This window comes from Astyanax mexicanus, chromosome 5 (genome assembly GCF_023375975.1).
Source record: "Astyanax mexicanus isolate ESR-SI-001 chromosome 5, AstMex3_surface, whole genome shotgun sequence".
Classification (NCBI taxonomy): Eukaryota; Metazoa; Chordata; class Actinopteri; order Characiformes; family Acestrorhamphidae; genus Astyanax; species Astyanax mexicanus.
Genome location: NC_064412.1, coordinates 40,263,980 through 40,285,875, shown reverse-complemented (window position 1 = coordinate 40,285,875; position 21,896 = coordinate 40,263,980). Strand labels below are relative to the sequence as shown.

Genomic DNA, 21,896 nt, shown 5'->3' with positions numbered 1-21,896 from the left:
GGCGTCGTGGTGGTGTGTTATTGTCTGTTGTTTGTACTAGTATGAGTAGATCAGACACAGCAGTGCTGCTGGAGTTTTTAAACACTGTATCCACTCACTCTTTACTCTATTAGACACTCCTACCAGCACAACACACACACACTAACACACCGCCATCATGCCAGTGTCACTGCAGTGCTGAGAATAACGACCCACCACCCAAATAATATCTGCTCTGTGGTGGTCTCTCCTGTAGGGTCCTGAACATTAAAGAACAGGGTGAAAGGAGGAGAATAAAGATAGCAGAGAAGCAGAAGGACTACAGTCTGTTAATGTAGAACTACAACATGCACTATATGATCAGTGAAGCTGAAAAAATAGATAATGTTTGTAGAAACAAGGAGGTAGTGTTAATGTAATTCTTAACCCCTTAACATGCCAGCATTTTTGTCAATTTTCTAAATAAGTGTATTAACAATACAGAGTGAACAGGCAGCTTTCCAAGAGATCTGTAGAAGAATATCCCCAAATATTAAGTAAATAACTTATTTTTATATTTAAGGGTTTTGTGTCACCTTTACCTGTAGCACATATACAGACCAAGGGCTGTTAAGGGGTTAATTGTTGTCTAAAGTCTAAATAAACCACTTTTTTCAAGATGTCCAAACAAATCATAAAAGATGTCCAAATTCATAAAGGGAAGAATGGCCAACATATGGTTATTTGTTGGAAAGGCTCAAACAATAAACTCAACTAAGTAAATAAACTTGAGTATATATCTTAATAATATTCAAATCACAGTCATTGATCAGTCTCATTATTATTAGGCAATGTAATGGTGTGGGTGATACGAACCTGGTGCTTCAGGATAACAGCCTGCTGACGTCTCATTTCTTTCTCCTGTAAATAAAGAGAACACAAAGAAACGCTGTCACTGGATCCATCACACCACAACACACACACATCATCTCACAGGGTCACTTCCTCCATTTCTCACACTGACAGGTGAACAATGTGGTAAGTAAAAAAGTGAAGTCATATTAAATTGATGTATACAATCTTAGCTATCATCTGCATCAGGTTTCTGAAGTTTGCTTTCAGAAAAGCTAAATATTTAAGCCGGGGTTACACAAGGTTTGTTAATCTGTCTGAAAATTATTTGCTTAAATCATGAATCTCATGAATTTGGCTTTTCCTGAGACCTGACTTTGGGAGAGGGTTGCCAAAAGTGAAGAAAGTGAAGCCAGGGAAGCATGTGGGTCTCTGTACTAGGCTAAAAGCTTAGTCCCAAAACTTAATCTCAAGAAAAAAACAGCCTATGGGCACTTTTCGCATCAATTAAAGTTAAATATTTACTGTTGATACATAATCATATATTTAACATTTATAAATTAATGAATTTAATGGAACCTGGAAGCAATAATAAGTACAGACATTGTAACGCAACATTTGAATTGGACCAGTATGAACAGAATAGTAAACAATATTAAAAAAACAGACAGATGAAGCTTAAATTTTACTGATCAAACTTATATTTTATGATGTATGTATGTTTAAGTAGTGCTGGACTGTCAAACTAAAACCAATAATACTGATTCTGTTTTTATTTTATTTATTTTTTTGAGAAAAAAAATCAGTAAATTAATTTCATACAAAAGTATAACTTATGATATCTTCCACACCTGACATGTTTTTAGGGAGCAAGAATGAGGGACTTTAAATTAACTTTTTATTTAACAGAAATGAGCAAAATAGAACATCAAATTGAATTTTTAGTAGGGATACATTTACTTTGAATCACAAATACTACAATGTTAGATGACTGACCTAAACAGGGTAAATACTACATTTAAATTAAAAACTAAAATAAGCTTTGTTTAGACTTCTATTTCTTCATTTATTAAGGCACTTCATAAATAAAATAACAATAGTACAATAGCAACAAAAGTAAAAAAAAAAAAAAAAAAAAAAAAAAAAAAGTGTTTTTGGTTGATATATGATTTTTCATTAAAGGCACTATTAAATTGGTGTATTATCGTGTGGTAAGGACTGTTCTGGAGTTTATGCCCTCAACACATACACACACTGACCTTTAAGCGCTTCTCCGCCTCCAAGATTTTGGCGTTGGCAGCTTCCTCTCGCTTTTTCCGCTTCGCCTGCCAATGCAAAAGAGGTCTGGGTCAGGCAGAGGCCGAGCCATTACAGGTAGAACGCTCAAATTAAACAAGCCACACCAATAGCTGCCTTACTCATGCCCCAATGAATCCTTTTACTGCTGTGATCGATGCGTGAGTGTGTGTGCATGCGGGAGTGTGTGAATGTTTGTACAGAGATTAAGCATAACAGTATGACCACCTTCTTGTTTCTACACTCATTTTCCATTTATTCTGCTCAACTCATCTTGTAGCACACTTTGTAGTTCCATAATTATATACTTTTTATAGTCTTTTATAATCTTTTTTTCTGCATACTTTATTTTTCTCCTTTCACCTCGTTCTTCAATGGTCAGGACCCCACAGGAGCAGGCAGTCACCACAGATCAGATATTTTTTTTGGGTGGTGGACATTAGGTGTTAGTGCTGGATGTTGTATGCAGGTACGAGTGGATCAGAAACAGCAGTGCTGCTGGAGTTTTTAAACACTGTCCACTCTGTTAAACACTACGACCTAACTGCTCCACGTTGCAGATGTAAAGTCAGGCACAGAAGCTCATATGTTGCTGCACAGTTTGTGTTGGTCATTCTCAAGTCTGTTCATTAGCGGTCACAGAATGCTGATCACAGGGACGCTTCCCACAGGACACTACTGGCTGGATTTTTTTCCGGTTGGTGGGTTATTCTTTCTCCAGGACTGACACTAACATGTTTAAAAACGTATAACGGATAATGAGCGCAGAAACAAAGAGGTGGTCATAATGTTATGCTTGATCAGTGTCAGACAGTAACGCAGTCTTACCCTCATAAAAGAAAAATATACACTCCTAATAAAAGCGCACTAACGTACAGTGTCTGATGGGGGATATTTGCTGCGTGCTGTTCACTCCGTGGCATTTTAAGACTGCTCTAATCGGAGGGTTCCGGAACACTGCCCCAGTGATTGAGAACCTTTTCGACGAGGACGTCACTTCTTGTCAGAATCAGCCCAGGGATCTTTGAAATTATTCAATATTCCCCCACTTTTCTGACAATGGCGGTGGGGAAAAGCGAGAGCGGAAGAATTAGCTGCAAATTTCAATGCGTAATTACAAACAGAAAGAAATCCTGTTCAGAATGGCTTGCCAACCGTGTCAGCTCCAATTTGATTTCACCCTGCTAAAACACTTTCCGAGCTTCTATAATTGGGTGAGAAAAGTAAACATTTTTTTTCTCCCCCTACTTATGCAAGACCCGCTATTGTCAGGTGAGAAAAAAAAATCTTTTATGTCTAATTTAACCACAGACTGAGGCGATGGGAGGCAGCAAATTTAATATTCAAAAACTGTCCACCAAAACCAATTTAGCATTAGACCAGTGAAAAAAAAATTATGCAGGAGTCACAACCCCAAAATGCTAGAGAGCAATTCCGCTGTAGTCTGCGCTCCATGTTAAACAGGCACTGGAAAGGAGGAGGGGGGGGTGGCATGTATCTTAAGAATGTTAAGCCTATTTCAACTCTATCTCTCTCTCTCTCTTTTTTTTTCTCCCTCTTCCCCCGCAGTCAGTCCATACCTCGAGAATCTGCTGCGCGCGGAGCTCCTTCTCCATCCGGATTTGCTGAATGCGCTTTATCTTTTCCTGCTCGGACAGAGGGAGGGAGTGTGTTAATTGAAAGCGCCGCCGTGCATTTAAAAGAGCTGGAGACGGCCGGATTAACGCAACTTGTGGAGGTTAGCATGGAGCAGAGTGTAAGACACTGCCAGTCTCGAATGCTGACGTTTACAATGAGAGGAAACTGTGTAAAGTTGTGGAATTGTGTTTGAAAAGTTTTGAGCTTCTCATGCCTGTATGTGTACTGACTAAATAATGCATACTAAAGGCACACTCAGTAATGCAGGCTAAAAAATAGCAGCTTTGATGAAACTGGTGTGTCACTGACCTGCTGTTTGAGGATCTTGATTTGCTCCTTCTGCTTCCTCCTCTCCTCCGCAGCCATGATGGCTGAAAGACAACAATAAAAAAAACAGTTTATACACACAGTGTGTAATGTGAGTAATAGTGAATATACTGTATGTGTAAGCTGTTTGCACCTTGTGTCAGTTAAAATTGTAGTGATCAAGTAAGTAACAAAATCCTGCACCTAACAACTGGGGTTACACACTGGGGCCCATTCCCTTACCTTGTATTGTAAGCTGCTATTTATGGTCCAACCAGCAGCACTTGATAATACAGAAGCATCGTACAGCTAAGCATAAGCATCAGCAACATTTAACCCACACATGAAGATCTGACAATTAACAGCTAAGTAGAACAGTTTGGTTCTATGTGTAAATAATGTTGTAGAAACATGGTAACTAAAGGAGCAGCATGAAAAATTTATTTAATCTCAAACATCCAGTGCAGTTTACAGAGTCAGAAAAATACACACAGATAAATATGTACTATTTAAATATACTTAAATAATTACATTAAAATTTGACACTATATATGAAACCTTATCATATTGTATATCATATTTCTTTGAAATATGTCAAGATATTCGTTTTTTAGACATGTCTGCTGGGTGCAGGGAGGATTTTAAATTGTTGAATGGTTTAAAGCAGTTTCTTCCCATATTTGACAGTGTATAATATACTGTTACTAACAAATGAAAAACATGTTTACAATAGTTGAACTGTAAACACAGTTTTACAAGAGGTAAAACTAAAATTACATGAAATGAGTGTTGATGTGCTTTTTATACAGAAAATCTCATCTGATTACACTGAGGATGCCGGCCAAAGTGTATCCAAACACAATCTGACCATAAAACCCATGTTGTTGCACTGGTGTAAACAGGCTCCCAGTCTTGATGTTACAGTGATTTGTGGTATTTAAGCAGTACCTTGCTGTTTCCGGGCTTCCTTGGCAGCTCTTGCGAGAGCCTGTTTCTCCAGCTTCCTCATCAGCTTCATCTGAGCCGCCTGCCGGGCAATTTCTGAAACATACCAGGGATGACATCAAACTCGACCTTTAGAATATTCCGATTTTATTGTGACCATATCTACCAGTCATTATGATGATTATTATTATGGGATTCCAACAACAGAGCCATGACAATAACTATTGTTGCTGCATTTATTAATTAAATAATGTAATTCTAGGTTAAGCATATGTTAGGTTTTATTGGCTTGTTTACTTCAGTTCACCCAAAGGTAGGTGGAAACTCCAAACTCAAATTATTTTTTGGGGGCTCATAAGTCTGATATTTGGCCATTAGAATAAACTATATGTTTGACAAATACCAAAAACACATTATCCAAACTTTGAAGCATGGCGGTGGCTGCATTAGTCTCTTTTCTTTCGAAATGGTCATAGAGGATATAGGACTCCCTCACTATTTTTTGGGGGGAAATTCTTGTCAAAAAGCCAAATTATGACCACAATTTTATTTATGAAAGCAACAAAATTGAAAAAGCCTCCAAGGATGTGAATATTTTTATAGGCACTGTCTAAAGGAAACAATAACAACATGAATACTGTATTTTTGGAACTATAAGGCATACTTATAATCCATACATTTTTTCCCAAAAAATTTATGACTTCTACCAGTCATTTATTAAGAAGCAATAAACAACTCCACTGAAGTACAGAATTATAAGGGTGAGTTTTATAAGTTTTATAAGTTTCTGCATCACTAAGGCTGGGTGCAGCAGCATTAGCATTAGCCGCTATTGCAATGCTAGCTCTTTCGCTGTTTAGAGGCAAGTAGTTTGGACTGTAGACTGTGTGTTTGCTGTGTTACAACAAGCTACATGTGACAAACTGCTAGCTGATAGTGCCCTGGCTTACTAAAATGCTCAGGGTTCCTCAGTTTAGCGCTATCAGGCAGCATTTATGACCCGTTTCTACAAAATATGGAAACTCTAAGCTTTCTGTTAGTAAACAGAAGCGCTTTACTCACCCAAATAACCAGTTTTCAGGAGAGAAATCTGTGTATATTAACATCTTTGAAGGTAACTTTAAAAGAAAATGTTTTTTTTTTTAAGAATTACATTTTCTTTACTTTTGCCAACTTCCCCATTAGAAGGGAAACATGCCGAATCCCTTGCTCACTTCAATGTAGGCATCCTTACTAGTGTCACTTAATGCGCCTTATAATCTGGTACGCTTTATAATCCAAAAAATAAGGTCCTATTAAATGATGCAGGTGGAACTCACATACACCAAACAAATCACATTATATAAGACTACATAATCTAAACAATGACATACTGATCACGTTTGGTGTTAAGTTTTATATGTCTGATTTTTCATTAAGAGGACAGAGATTTACCCTGAGCCTCCAGCTTGCGGAGCAGTTTGGCCTCGGAGGGGCTCGGGAACTCAGTCTGGCCCACATTAGGCGGTCGGCCCTTTCTGCGCCGACCACCTGAGCCAGAACCCTCGCCGTCCGCCGCTCTCTGCTGGCGGTCGCTGTTGGGTGGGCGACCCCGCCGCCCCTCCATAGCCCGGATGCGGGGTATGACCTCATCTTCACTCAGCAGGTTCCACTGCAGACCCTGGGAGGTGTAATACAGGAGAAAGAATGGTTAGTTTTTATATTTATATTGCAAATGTCATATCATATTATATTGTCACTGTTAAACAAAAACCTGTATCTCCAAAATATTTATTTCTATTGTATTTCTATTGGATCATTTGCCATTCAACTGTGTGAGTGATTTAATGGAAAGAAAAATTTGCTGTTGTAACTATAATCTGAGGATTGCTGGTTTACCAACAGCAGTGGATAGAGGTTTATCTCTCACTTCATCACTCCCATTGTGATGCTGCTGGTCAGCACAGGGATCTGTAGGTTGATGTATGAGAGCTGGGGATCAGGTGCTTTCCTCCCACACAGTAATGCTGTACTAGCGGCATTTAAAAAAAAGAGTTTCTATTAAAAAAATAATAATAATACTAAATCTAAAAGTAAACTATGATGTTTTTGTGTGACAGTGACAATATTACATTAAATGAAATGTACACAAAATGATTCTATGCTATATATTCTAGCCTGGCACTTATATATGTATATATACTGTAGCTTTATAATTTAATTCAATGTTTTTTAGAGATATTGGTGTTAAAGGAGAGAGAAAAATTCAGATTAATTTCAGATGAATAGAATATTTGTATTACTTTAAGTTCTACAAGTTCTATCTAACACACCACACCCCCACCAGTTTCTTTACATTTTACACAAAAACACACACACACAAAAACAGAACATGAAACAGAACAGAACACCCTGTGGAAGTAATGAAAACTTGATTATTACATTGCTTCCTACAGTATCTAAAGGGAACTTTTTTTTTTTTTAAACGGGGGGTTCAATCCCTGCCCTCTTGATTCAAGATGAAAGTGAAAAAGATAGAGTGGGTGAGAGAGAGGAAAAAAAAAGAGAACACAACAGAAAAAAAAGAGGAGATGAAAGGCATTCACCTGGGGTCCATCTCTGGCTTCATAGAAGTCACCAACCCTTATTTTTGCACTGAAGCTAAAATTATCTCGTGTGATGTCACTTATTCCATATCTGGATAGATACTACAGAAGAGAGAATAATAATAATTGTTTGGTGAGACAGAGAGCCATTAGTTAACTGTAGCACACTGAAAGCAGTCACTCTGGCACTGCACAGCAAAGCTAGCTACAGGGGGGAGGAGGGGGGGGTTTGTGGTAAAGCTAGTGGAGCACCGCGGTTAGGGTAAGCTGAGGGCTAACGCTGTGGGTAGGGGGTGATGAAGGGGGGTGGGTGGGGTAGGGTTGGGGTGAGGGGGTTTAATGGGGATCAGCTACGGGGCTTCATTCTCCTCTGTGTTGGGGCTAAAGCGAGCGTGAGGAAGGGGGTCAGGGATCAGCGTTTACCTTCACCACATCTGGATACTGCCGCAACCTCTTGCCGCACGGGGCGTAATATGCCACGTCTCCCTGGAGGCGACCAGCGACCGCCTTGATCCTGGTCTCCCTCCGCCAGCTAGAGCCAAAGAGATAAGGTTGGAATGCAAAAAAATAATAAAATTAATGGTACATGCTCAATTTGTGCTGTATGTGTGTGTGTGCATGATGTTTAAATCCCGCACTGTTACACTCACCCCATTTCCAGAGGACTCTTTAGATCATCCTCATTCATCACACGCTTCCTCTTCCCTGAGCCTACGAGAGCAGAGAGAGAGAGAGAGAGAGAGAAAGAGAGAGAGATGCAGCATGAAAAACAATAAGTTTCACTTTAAAAGCTGTATAAACAGAGCTGCTAAAAAGAAATCATTACTGATGAAATATTATCACAAATAAAACGACACAGAATAGAATTACAAAAATATTTACACAACTTTTTCCCATTGTGTCACCTTACAACCACAAACTTAAATGTATTTTAAATGTATCTGCAATCAAACAACTGCCTTCAGAAGTCACTTAATCAGTTAATAGAGTCCAGCTGTGAAACACTAGTGAACAAGCAGCATCCTGAAGATCAAGGAACTCACCAGACAGGTCAGAGATAAAGTTGTGGAGAAGATTAGGTTAGGTTATAAAAACATACCCCAAGCTTTAAGAATCCCAAAGAGCACTGTTCAATTCATTATCCAAAGTGAAAAATAAAAGTCATGGCCATTTACCCAAACTGACAGATTGAGCAAGGAGAGCCCTGATCAGAAAAGCAGCCAAAAGGCCCATGGTCACTCTGGAGGAGCTGCAGAAATTCAGAGCTCAGATGGGAGAATTGGTCCACAGGACAACTACAAGCTGTGCACTTCACAAATCTGGCCTTTAAGAAAACCATTGTCGAAAGAAAGACATAAGAAGTGCAGTTTACATTTTGCTATAACCCATATAGGGAACACAGCAAATATGTGGAAGAAGGTGCTGTGATCAGATGAGACCAAAATTTTTACTTTTTGGCCTAAATGCAAAGTGCTTTGTGTGGCAGAAATGTAACACTGCTCATCACCCTGAACACACCATCCCCACTGTGAAACATGGTGGTGGCAGCATCATGCTGTAGAGATACTTTTCTTCAGCAGTAACAGAGAGGCTGGTCAGAGTTGATGGGAAAATGGGTGGAGATAAAATACAGGGCAATCCAGGAAAAAAAACCTGTTAAAGTCTCCAAAAGACTTGAGTCTGGGAAGGAGATTTGCCTTCCAGCAAGACAATGACCCTGAACATACAGCCAGAGCTACAGTGGAATGGTTTAGATCTAAGAATATTCATGTGTTAGAATGGCTCAGTCAAAGTATTGATCTAAATACCATTGAGCTTCTGTGGTAAGACATTAAAATTGCTGTTCACAGACGCTCTCCTTCCAACCTGGCTGAGCTTTAGCTATTTTACAATGAAGAATGGACAAAAATCTCAGTGTTTAGATGTGAATAAGGCTTGCAGCTGTAATTGTGCAATAGGTGCCTCTACTTAGTGTTAATACAAGGGGGCTGAATTTTAAGTGGACTATCACTTGAAATCTCAATAAAATACATTTCAGTTTGTGGTTGTAAGGTGACAAAATGTGAAAAAGTTCAAGGGGTATAAATACTTTTACGAGCTGCTGTATAGTACAGTGTAAAGTCAGCAGGCAGTACAGCAGTGACACCATTGGCATTTCACCATTCTGAAAAAGCCTCTCCTTCTCTCTGACATCCGCTTCTTCTTGTTCCTCAAAGCCAGAACAAACACACTCAGGCTTTGACACGCTCTTTCTCTCTCTCTCTCTCTCCCTCACACACACAGACACACACACACAGTGTGGGAGTGAAGCAGCAACAAGTGCTTTTCCTGCTACAGTGCGGAATGTTGAAACCCAGCCAAGAACAAACCCACTGGCTTGACGTGTTTGTTGGATTTGTGAGTATTTTGTTTAACGAATCTCGCTGGGAAAAAGCCAGAGTCAGCCAAACAGCCATAATGACTGTGTAAGCCTGAGTTAACAGGTTCAACCAAACACGGCTCGGAGGTTAACGCAGACTACACACACAGTCTCCTCATTAGCCACTGCGTTTACAATATCTCCCAGCTCCGCTACGCAGGAGGAATAACACGATTAAGGGAAAATGTGTTAAACTCATTTATAAGATGTCCTGTCTTATTTCCGCGCTTATTATTCTGGAGTCAAAATTTGCACAGGAGGAAAATCTAATCCTAAGACACCACAGAGAAAACGTGCACACACACACACACACACACAGTTCCATGGAAGAGAGCAGTGCAATGCCTACAACCACAATTTACCCTCCTAAAAATAGATAACCCATCATCTGTGTGTGACAGCTTGCTTGCAGTCACACACACACACACACACACACACACATATACACGCAGCCTTGATGCTACTGAAGTTCCAAAAGGCACATATTAACCGTAAGGTCTGGAGGGCAGTTCAGTGAGTTCTGCCTCGTGTTTTCCATGATTACCTGGGGAGGTGCCAACAGAATAGGACGAAGACGGAGAGCTGTGATAAGTGAAGGCACTGGCGCTGCTCACGATAGTGGGCGTGGCCACGCTGGAGGGCTTAATCACTTGGAGGTTAAGCGGTGAGCAATCAGGCAGACTGTGATTGGTGGAGGGGCTGAGCAGGGACAGTCCCTTGCTGAGTTTCAGAGGGGTCTTCTCTCCATCCGTCTCTGCCTCCGCCCCGTCCCGCTTCTTCCTCTTACTGCTCCCAGAGCCATTCAACTCACTGTCCGAGTTACTGTCTGACTCTGAGAGATAGAGAGAGAGAAATAGAAAGAGATTTTAATATATTTTAAACTCATTTTAAATATATAAAAAACAATGTAACAATATAAACCAGCATTTTAAATTTTGAAATAGTTCTCAGTCATAAACGTAGCAACCATTTGATTGCACACAGACGCAAACATTAATTTTAACCCAGCTAATAGTGAAAGCATTAAAACTTTTAGCAAACCTTTCAAAAGGTTTTAGGAAGGTAGGCCTGTACATTACAGAAATTATGTTCCACGAAAGTTCTGGCACAACGTTATTAGACATTCCCATAATGTTCCCAGCTAGACGAATACTATTGTTATGGAATCATTAAAAGAAACATTCTCAAAGCTATAAATTAAAAAAAACTGACACAAATTACATTGCAGCAACATTACCTTTAAACCGATAGATAACTGTAACCTACAGAAAATGTTCTACTAAACAACACAAAAAAATTGTTTGCTGGTAATATGCTTGTCTTGTACATCTTTAAACCTGCTGTGCATTTGTTGATGAGCTCTTACGTACAAAACCAGGATGTAACTAAAGTAAAAGAAACATGTGGGCTGAGGTTGTAATGGTATAGTCCAGGATTTCTCAACCGGTGGGTTGTAGAGCACTAGTGGGCTGTGTCTGATGCAGACAATTAGCTAACCTGAGATTTTAGACCAGATTATTTTAAATAATCAATCAAAGCAAAAATACCCTTACTGTTGAGGCACATGAGGGATAAAAGTTTTTTATAGTGGCAGGTTTTGCTTTCTAGTTAAAAACAGTTGGGCAATGAGATGTAAAATATTAAACACCTGTGGTCAAGTTAACCCTATATGCAAGTTGTATGCAATAGTATTAATTAACATGCTCTAACTCTTACTGTAGTCACTTTAGACCCCATTTCAAATTCCTGTCCCCCATACCTGAGAGACTGTCATCTGTATCCTCCTCGTCCTCCTCTTCATCATCCACATCATCATCCTCGTCGTCGTCGTCATCTTCTGCCGAGTCATCTGAGTCCTTGCTTACAGGCAGCTCCTGCTCCGCCCCTCCGCGATGGAACAGATCCACCAAAGACTGCACCAAGTGGTTCTGGGACACCTCCTTCCAGGCCTCCAGGGGTTTGGGGGTTTTGCTCTTGCGCGAGTTGCGTGATCGGCCTGTCGGCGCTGGTGAAGAGGTAGGGGCGACGGTGGGGGGAGTCGGAGAGTCCTTCCTGCCCCCTGTGCTGAGGTTGACGGGCAGGTCTGTGCGGGGCTTGGTAGTGAGGGCCAGCGGGACGTCCTGGGGTACGCTCTGGATCACCCCATTGGCCTGGCTCAAGCCCAGTAGGGTCTGGGAGAGCAGGAGGCTGGGTGACGGGGCCGCGCCCTGGGCCGCAGGAGGTTTGGTGCGGCCTGAGGAGGGTTTCAGGGTGAGGAGAGTGGACGACAGCAAAGAAGACTCCACTTTAGAATGTTTTGGAGCTTTGTACAACTCCTGCTGCTTCTTGAATTGGAGCGGGAACTCCTGGTCCTGCGACAGGAGGGACTGGAGGGAGGAGGGTTAAGAGAGAGAGAGTTTATTTGGTTAAATCTCTTTGTGTAAAGAATTAACTATTTAAATTATAGGGGCTGTTTCCCAGATATGGATTAAGGCTAGTCTCGGACTAGACAGCATTTTGAATGAGTTTTTCTATTGAAAGAAAAATATAGTCTATGACTATGCTTAATCCCTATCAGGAAAACTGACCATATTGTCACATTACATGTAATCAGATTTAACAATCTACATATAAATTGTGATTGAGGATGATTGAACACTGGCCAGCTCATGGCAAGGTGACGTAAATCTGTTGGAGCTGTAATTTTTGTGTGCCTGTCCTTTTACAGAATTTTATGATTTAAATTTTTATTTATTTATTTTATGTGGTGCAACCTAATCAACCCAAAGACACATTCCTAGAGATGGTCAATGAGATTTTCTATTTTATTTTACACTTGCACAATATACAGAAAAGTGTTACTGCAAATTATACTGCAACATTAAAAATACAAGACTTTTCACCAGATTTCTCCAATAAATAAGGTATAATTAATCATGTTGGTTAGATATAATCTTCCTAAGGTAATATTTTTAACAGGTAATTAGAATTGTTTAGAACATGAGGTTTGATTAACTGTGCCTTTGACAATATTGCGCATCCTGCAATGCATCTATTGCACATGTGCACATTGCAATGGAGGTTCTACAACTCCATTTTATTGTATTATATAGTATAGTAGAGAGACTAAAACAAAAAAACAGAGTATGGAATAGAGAGACAGAGCAGCATCATATATGAGTCATAGAATCTGAAATATGAAGTAAAGTAAACACGGACAAAAGACGGACAAGAAAAAGAAGAAGACAGACAGAGACAGGAGAGGAGGAGAGAAGTGCAGAGAGACGTGGTAATTGCTTTGGTTGTCATGTGGCATGAGCACTGATGGCGAGAGTGTGCGAGTGTGTGTGAGAGAGTGTGTATGTGTGTGAGCGACTGTGTTTGTAGTGGAGCACAATGCCGTGTGCACTGTGACTCAGTTTGGCTTCTGAACAATGGAGTCCAGAGCAAGCGTCGTTCACAGTGTCTGAGCCACTAAAAGCACCACTCATTACCACAGCAAAAAGGGGAACACACACACAGACACACACTCTATTACACATTTCTATTACGCTCGCTTTGCTCAATGGCTGGAGATTTGTTCGTGGCCCAGGTTCTGTTTCCTGTCTCCAATCAGTAAACACATGTTTGACGTTTGGATGGTAATTTAAATGAATGAAACCGAAATCACAAGCCAATATAAAACCGTTCAGCACAATAATGGCATGATAAAACCACTTTAGCTGATTACGAGGGGGGGGGAGGGAGGAAAAATGTGTATTAGCCTCTTCAGCAGTAATTTCATGCCTACAAAAGAAGGGGTGGGAACAAGCCCATTTTTCCACTCATTTGCAGAATCCAGGCCCTTAAGAAGTTGTGGAGTTAATTGCTTGTCGGCTTTGCTGAAGTAATTCTTATAAAGCTAACTGCATTGTCACTTTCATTTACCAACCGAAGCCACACAGTGGGGAACCCAATCATACAGATAAGAGCGAGAGAGAAACCCTCTTACTTGCTTTCCCTCTCTCTTCCTCTTTCAATAGCCCTGTGCAACTCTCATTCTCTCTCCACCTCTCTCTTTCTCTCGCTCGCTCTCTCCTGCTCGCTTTCTCTGACCTTTTCAAAGAGACTGGTCAATAAAGAGACAGCCGCTAAATAGCAGCAGTACCCGGACACCCCTAATCCCAAATTGGCTTAAAAAGATTCACAGACAAAACACAAAAAACACGCAGAACACATTCAGCTCGTTTGCTTTTCTACCAGATGGAAAGAAAATGGATACTGAGTAAATACAATGGGGAAAAAAATACGTTCCTTGTTGGTTCTGGACTATGTCTTCTTAGGCCCAGCATCAGATTGTCATTTAGTCCAGCAATGCCTCTGTGCTGTCCATGCTTATCACTTTGTATTGGCTGCATTGTAGGGATGCGCAATATGTTGTGGGAAAGTATTAAGTAGACTTTTTTTTTTTTACTGTAAATGTAGATACTTTCCTGACTGTAATTGGTATATACAGTATGATGAAATCTGAATCAAACTTCTATTAATTCTGTTAATACTGATTTTCAAAACCAATACCTTGTGCTTTTTCTACTTCAGTAATAATCCAGTGAATCTGAACTGTCCAATATGAGACAATAAACCTCAAATTTTGGTGTTAATCATTAAGCTAACTAAGGGGTCTCTTAAATGCATGTGCGTGCCCACCTGTTTCAGTCTGAAGTCAGCAATTTGAGCCAGTGAGTTCTCTAGAAGTTTCCTGCTGCTCAGAGCTTCCTGCACCTTGTGGGCAGAGCCTTGGGAGCGGGCCCTGGGGGAGGGAGTCAGGGGAGGTGGTTTTGGGGAGGAGGATACGGGAAGGGGCTTAGGAGGGGAAGGGACTGAGAGTGGTTTGGGCGAGGAGCAGAGAGAAAGTGGGAGGAGCTGATGGGAAGAGGGGAGTGGCTTGCCAGAGCCTGCAGGAGGTTTCGGGGAGATGGCTGGAGGTCTAGGTGAAGAGGAGCTGAGGTGTTGAGGAGAGGCAGAGAGTTGTTTGGGGGAGGCATCTTTCCGAGTTTGGGAGATTAACGCTAGAGGTTTGGCGCTGCCCGCCAGGCCTGTGGACTGGATGACGCTGGTGGGCTGTGCCGGTCTCTCCCGGGATCTGGAGGACTGACTGTGTGCTGAGGGTGAGGGTGAGCGGGGTAACGGGACCATAGTTGGAAGGTCTAAGGAGGCACCGCGGTGAAGGCCCTCCTGGATGTCCCACATCTCCATAAGCCTGGACTTTTCCTTGTTACTTGTCCCGAGATTTGGCATCCCAACCTGGGAAACAAGCAGACAGTGCACCATTTAGAGCTGAAAATTATGTTTTCACATTACCAGCCTGAGGGACAGGTCATACAGTGTTTCCTAGGACAAGTTCAATTCAGGACATGCCTTGCGAGGGTCACCCAAAGAATCTGAGTCCATGTGTTCAGTGTCATATCCAGAGGTTGGCTTAAAAAATAGAAGCAGGAGCGCTGCCGGCATTGCTACAGAGGCTGGAAAAGGAAGCTGGTCGTCAGAATAGAAAGCATCTTCTGAAGCTGTTGCACAAGAAAGCCTGCAAACAGTTTGCTAAAGACAAGCAATCCACAAGCATGGATTGCTGGAACCATGTCCTGTGGTGTCCAGCACGTGTTGCGGCACCCTGGTGAGAAGTACAAAGACAACTGTCCTTTGCATGCGGTTAAGCACGGTGGTAGTATCATGGTCTGAGACTTCAAGAGTTCTGTATGGCACTGGGGAACTGAACTTCAACCTGATCTGTGACTTTCTTACTCCAGTATAGCATTTTTCTCTCCCTTTGTAAACTGTGCTGAGAAAGCTGAAAGTTAAAGTGATGGACTGGCCAAGTATGTCTCAAGAACTAACCCAACTGAGAACCTGTGGGGCATCCTCAAGTGGAGGAGGTGGAGGAGCACAAGGTGTCTTAACAGCCAACAAAAGTGGAAGAGGATACAAGTAGCAAGCAGTGCAGCTCTGGTGGATTCACTGTTTAACAGGGTTAAGGCAGTGGTAGATGATGGTGGTCACAAAAAAATAATTTGGTTTGTCTTGGGTTTGTCTCAGTTTTGTCCACTCCCAGTCTCTTGACTACAACACTAGTAATTTACCAGTGATCAGATTTGATTTGTGTGCTCGGACATCACAAGCGTATCTGCATGGGTCACTGTGGTATTGAGGTCTGCATTAGTAACTAACCTTTGGAGCTCTTCTTGGGCCCCTGCAGTTTTGGCACACTGGATTTGATGAGGTTATTGTTTGTTTGCATTGCGAGTGTCGCAAAAAACAAATCCGATTTGAAATCTGATGTGAGTGTGCAGACTGAGATTCATCTGTACAGATCCGAGCTTAATCACATCTGATCAGATTAAAAATCAGATTCCCTGTGGTCTCTAGCTGTCCAGTTAATCAAAAATCAATCTAGGTATGGCAAAAATCAAATGTGGGCTGCCAGTCTGAATAAATCCTTATATGTAGTCTCAGATTGGATACAGATTAGATTGGATACTACCTAGGCTAAATTTCAGACAGATACTTTCATGTTACAGACAGATATGGATGACGTAACCACACAAATGTGAACCGAGACAGAAAGATCTTAACTAAGCAAAAAATGAGTAGTAACTAGTATTAATTAGTAGTGAAGCTTATAATGTGGACACAGCCAAACAACATTCAAAAGGTTAACTAGTCTGCAGTTATGAGAATAAGGTGACATGTTAATGCTAAATTATAAACCTCCTGACAAAAAATTTGATTGATTTTGTTTCAGTTTGCTTCAGTTATTTAAGTATGATTTAGATTTTTTTTAATTCACAAACATTAACATTGACTATTTAAAATACTTGAACTGATTCTAATAATAAATTATGCTTATGGTGATTAATTATTTTCACCTGTAGTGTGAAATAAACAATTTTATTTTCAAAATAAAAGTACACTCTAGCTTTTCACGCTTTTCTTCTATTACACAGTTTTTCTTTTCGTCACAATACAGTTGAATAAAGAAAGTGCTTGGGGCAAGACACAGACAGAACTCTGAATGCTGCTGAACTGTGCCACAGAAGGTGAGTGAAAATCATGGAAGGCAGAAGGGGTCAGCTATATGAAATAATGACGCATGAAAGGAGCAGACAGTCGACTTACTTTCACTTTCTTTTTCTTCTGTCGCTCCTTTTCAGAGTCAGACTCTTCGCTGTCTTTACTCTGGTCATCATCATCATCGTCATCATCTTCCTCTTCTCCCAGGTCATCCAGGTCACTGCTGCTGACTCCCTCACTGTCGCTGTCCAACGACGAGCCTGATTCACTGTCGCTCGCACCTAAGCCATCCCCTGGTTTCTTACGGGCTTTCTGTAGTAACCAGCAAAAAGATCAAACATCAGTCAATCAGTCAATCAATCAACTTTCTCCCTGTCATTTCTCTATAATTACATTCAACTGAGAATTTACACTGAGATAACTGGTGCACCATTTAAAAGCATGCTGCTTTATACACTGTACACTTTCCTAGCCTTCCATTACACTCTTAAGCCCTGTTGGAACAGGACTAGTTTTACCTGTGGAAATGGGGTATTGTTATTTCTACTACAGGATGTCAGAAAAGTATAGTATATTAATTCTCACAAGTCAAGTCAGATATATTAGCATAAATCATTGAAATTGAAGTAGCGACTCTGTTTATGCACTATGCACATAACTAAAAGTGGAAACTAATCTTATAACACGTGCCTAAAGCTGAGGAAAAAACTAACTCTAATAACACTAACACTTCTGAGGACACCTTCAATTCTCAGTATCTTCTGAATCGGCACTTTGTACATCATTTAGTACATTAGGTTTGCCACAAACTAGAATGACTTGTAGTATATGTGCATTTACAATGAAATAAAACCTCGTCAAACTCCTCTGTACCTCAGAAAACCCACGGAAACTAATTTTCCATGGAAAAAGAAGTATAACTGACTCATATTTTGATTAGATTGTTTTACTGGAGATAAATCCTGAAATCTTTACTAGACAAGAGTGCACACTCTGGGGAAAATGACTGACATCATGATGCATTTGAAAGTAAATAAATTAGGTGAGGATGTCTGTTAAAAATGACTTTACCTCACTTCCTGAGGTATAACTAATCCAGTGTGAATAAGGCTTTACTAGGGCAGTTTTAGTGCAGAAATTCAGCTGCTACAGTCAAATGTAATTAGGCTTATCTCGTAATTAAAACAAACAAAAAAACTTGTAGACAAATGAAACCAAATGTTATGTTAAGCTCCAGTAAAGACGTATTTGTTAGCTGTAAACAAAATCAGAAATCTTTGCAAGCTGTTCTGGATATGTATTTCATAGCCCCCAGCCTCACAGTCTTATAACCCCCCCCTTCCGGCCCCTAAATAATGGATGGGGGTCCGTCTGCTCCCCGTGCCACTTTATCTCTTACCTTCTCTTTAGGCTTCTGAGAGGGCTTCTCCTGGAGCTCTCCTGTGCTGTTGCTATGGTGACCAGCTTTGCGGGCACGGGGCTTGGCGTTGGGGGTCCGGCTGCGCTCGGGGGGCCGCAGCGCGGGGGAGGGCGAGAGCGAGGCGGCTACTGAGACGCTGCCTTTGGTGACGGAGAGAGAGACAGCGCTGCCGTTCACGGCTCCGTTAACACCTGCAGAACCGCAAAACAAAGCAGGGTTAAACAAGGGTCACCTGAGAATTAGCCAAGTGATGTCATCAAAGATACAAGCATTTTCCACATTAGTCCTTCTGACGCACAACGCAATCAACCATATCAACTTCTTCTATTACTTTTGTACGTCATTTTATTTGAAGGGCTTTTATAAGTGAAGAGGTGTACATCTATCAGGCTCTGCTCTAGGTCTGACCTGTTTTGGGTTATTTCCTTCCCGTGTTACAGCCTGTCAGTTCTAGTTTGTCTGCTAGTGTTTGTCTTGTTCTGCCATCTGCTGTAAAGCACATGGATCTGTTGTTGTGGGGGCCATGTCTCTGCCCTGGTTTGTGCAGGAGTTCCACATTTTAATTTTTTTATTTTTACCTTGTCAGGAGTTTCCCATTTGTGTCTGTATATGCAGGCCTCTGTTTCTTGGAGTCTTTATCAGGTCTTACATGTGATGAAGATGCTTTTTTGAGTGGGGACGCATTTATTTAATGTGTAAAGTGTTCCCTCTGGCCTTCACAGATGTTCTCTTGTACTTTGTATTTAACATTTTCAGCACTGTTTGTAGTTTCTGACTAACTTTGTCACTGATTTTTGAACACGGTTCTCAAGAAATTGCTGATATTGACTGAAATCCATGCGACCCTCAACTTAAACAAGATTCCCAGAATCTGCACTGATCACACAGTCCCACAGCATGATGGAACCACCACCAAATTAAAATACTGTGGGGAGCAAGTGATTGTCTTGGAATGCTGTGTTCTTTTGCATACTGTCCTCCAAATAACTCAATTTTAGTTTCATCAGTCCACAGCACCTTATTCCAAAATGAAGCTGGCTTGTCCAAATCTGCTTTAACATACCTCAAGCGACTCTGTTTGTGGCGTGTGCTCAGAAAAGGCTTATTCTGCATTACTCTCCCATACAGCCTCTCCTTGTGTAAAGTGCACTGAATAGTTGAACGATGCACAGTGACTTCTTCTCCTCTGATGATCTGAGATTTTTCTTGGTCGGACACTTCAGGTCTTAACTAAAACTGTGTCTGTGGTCTTCCATTTCCTCACTATGTTCCTCACAGTGGAAACTGACAGCTGAAATCTTTGAGATAACTTTTTGTATCCCTCCCCTAAACCATGATGTTGAATAATATTTGTTTTCAAGTTATTTGAGAGTTGTGTTTTGAGGCTCCCATATTGCCACTCTTCAGAGAAGATGCAAAGAATAGAAAACATTGCACTTGGCCACATTAACCATTTTTCATAATTGGTTTTCACCCAAATTTATGCACCTGCATAATTATTTTTAAAGAATTATTGCATCCTTTCTGTTAAACTCTGTATTAGTGGTGTCAACTGTACTTAATCACAACAATGATTAAAACATTTTAAATGCTCAAACTGTTTTGTATTTTTAAGAGGAAACAAAAATAATGAAGAGCTTTAATGGAGAAAATAAACGCTTGCTCCTTATTATACCTTCAACTCTGAAAGGAAACGGACCAGAGATTGTGAGATTTAATCCATTTAATCATCAAATAAAAAATATCCTACTTTCTGAACTCAGCAGTGGTAAACTACACAGTGTTTACGCTGCTAAATACTGCTATTTATACAAACCATCAATATGGCACCAAGCTTTGTAAAATGAGAGGATTATGGGAGAAGGCTGAGGCCAAACTTGGTGACACGATTAATCTGCATTCGAAAAACATAAACACTTTAAAGTTTCCAGATTATTTGCACGCATTAACGTTGACCTCACTTAGACAAGTTCTTTTTTGTTAAAAAAAGAGAAAAAAAATAGAAGATATATCTTCTTTTCTTTTGTAGCTGGTTAGCATGCCAGCTAATAAGGATGTATGATATGGACTGGATATCCAACATGTGAAAACGTTCTTGTATTTATGCAAAGATTCATCATATAAAACAAAAAAAGAATAAACAGCTGCTCTCAGCATCTCTTCCATGTTTAGTACTACACTGCTGAGAACAGGAATGAAGCTCTTGTGAGAGAACGAAAAATCGCTTTTAAACACCCAGACAGACGATTACAGAGGCACCTGAGGCACCAGCTTCGAGCGATGTGTTCCAGTGTACACACATACCTGAGGGCTGCCTTTAACTGTTTAACAAGCACAGTTTGCCTCAAAAGCTACTATTCAACTATTAACAGACTGCAGTGGGCGGACTTACAATTAGCTGAGTTGATAATTACTATGAATTTGGCAGACTGGTTTAAAATGGACTGGAAACAGACTAATTATCAACCATTTGTCATTTTGAAGTCACCATGAAAATAAATTATCATGCCATTACAGATTAATTTTCAACATTAACATGATACTGATTTGGCATCCTACTACAGTGCACTGAGGGCAAGCTGTAGGTCAGTGTTACAGACACAGAGGGAATGTTCATGTTGCCCACCTTTAGACCCTCGGCTGCCTTTGCTCTGGGTTTTGGAAGTGTATGGAGTGGCCTCATGGTTCTGGAGGGGAGGAGCAAACAGTGGGGGCAGGCCCAGGAAAGGCGGGAAGAAGGCTGCGGGACTCCGCCCATGAGCTTCAGCTGCTCGCCACCACTCTGTAGAACAGAAAAGTATAGTATACATCTTTACTGACTATTAAAATTCAGTGTTTTAGTCTGTACTATGACTTTCGGTAGGTCAGTGTAATTTGATATATCATTACATAGTATATAATAATACACTACACTTTATACTAACCCATTTTAATTTTATTAATGTATAGTAATTACTTTCTGCTTATCACTTCCCAATAATTAAGTGGTAACTTTAATTTAATGATTACAATTGTGTAATTAAACCACTGTAATTGAGAAATGAGATTGAGAGAAATGAGAGAAATGAAAATCTTCTGGAAACAGAATGAAGGCAGGTGGATTAACATATTGGGCTTTTTATTCAGACACACAAAACATTGTATTGCTTTACCTGAAAAAGCCCCTAGTTGCGGGTGGGCTGCCAAAGCTGCGGTGACCCCCAGGGCCCCCAGACCTCCAAACTCAGGGCGTGCAGTGGCTGGGGACAGGAGGCCAAAGGCGGGATGAGCCATCACTGGGAAGGCACTGGGCAAAGAGGTCACAGAGCTGACGCTGAATGGCTGCTCACTCCCTGCCACCCCGAACAGAGGGCCTGCAACAACAACAGCAACAACTCGATTAGCATAGGGCAAACTGACGATCATCACCCATTTTCAACCATTTTAATTTACTATGAAACCTTCAACCATT

The 21,896-nt window shown here is 40.8% G+C and overlaps 1 protein-coding gene across 13 annotated transcripts in view; it reads right to left on the bottom strand.

The window, feature by feature from the left end:
- Positions 1-21,896, bottom strand: part of baz2ba (bromodomain adjacent to zinc finger domain, 2Ba) — a 151,900-nt gene that overhangs the window by 21,492 nt on the left and 108,512 nt on the right. For 6 of the 13 annotated variants that reach the window (XM_022675251.2, XM_049479812.1, XM_049479808.1 and 3 more), the window contains exons 4-19: positions 21,598-21,798; positions 21,072-21,227; positions 18,425-18,636; positions 17,131-17,337; positions 14,665-15,261; positions 11,759-12,365; positions 10,544-10,831; positions 8,231-8,291; positions 8,004-8,112; positions 7,581-7,682; positions 6,430-6,655; positions 4,999-5,091; positions 4,054-4,115; positions 3,687-3,752; positions 2,070-2,135; positions 835-879 (exon numbers count right to left, since the gene is read on the bottom strand). In XM_022675251.2, coding sequence (XP_022530972.2) covers positions 835-879; positions 2,070-2,135; positions 3,687-3,752; positions 4,054-4,115; positions 4,999-5,091; positions 6,430-6,655; positions 7,581-7,682; positions 8,004-8,112; positions 8,231-8,291; positions 10,544-10,831; positions 11,759-12,365; positions 14,665-15,261; positions 17,131-17,337; positions 18,425-18,636; positions 21,072-21,227; positions 21,598-21,798 — 3,098 coding nt within the window. The remainder of the gene's footprint in view (positions 1-834; positions 880-2,069; positions 2,136-3,686; positions 3,753-4,053; positions 4,116-4,998; positions 5,092-6,429; positions 6,656-7,580; positions 7,683-8,003; positions 8,113-8,230; positions 8,292-10,543; positions 10,832-11,758; positions 12,366-14,664; positions 15,262-17,130; positions 17,338-18,424; positions 18,637-21,071; positions 21,228-21,597; positions 21,799-21,896) is intronic. The other 7 variants (XM_049479811.1, XM_049479813.1, XM_049479817.1 and 4 more) reach the window with 3 other exon arrangements.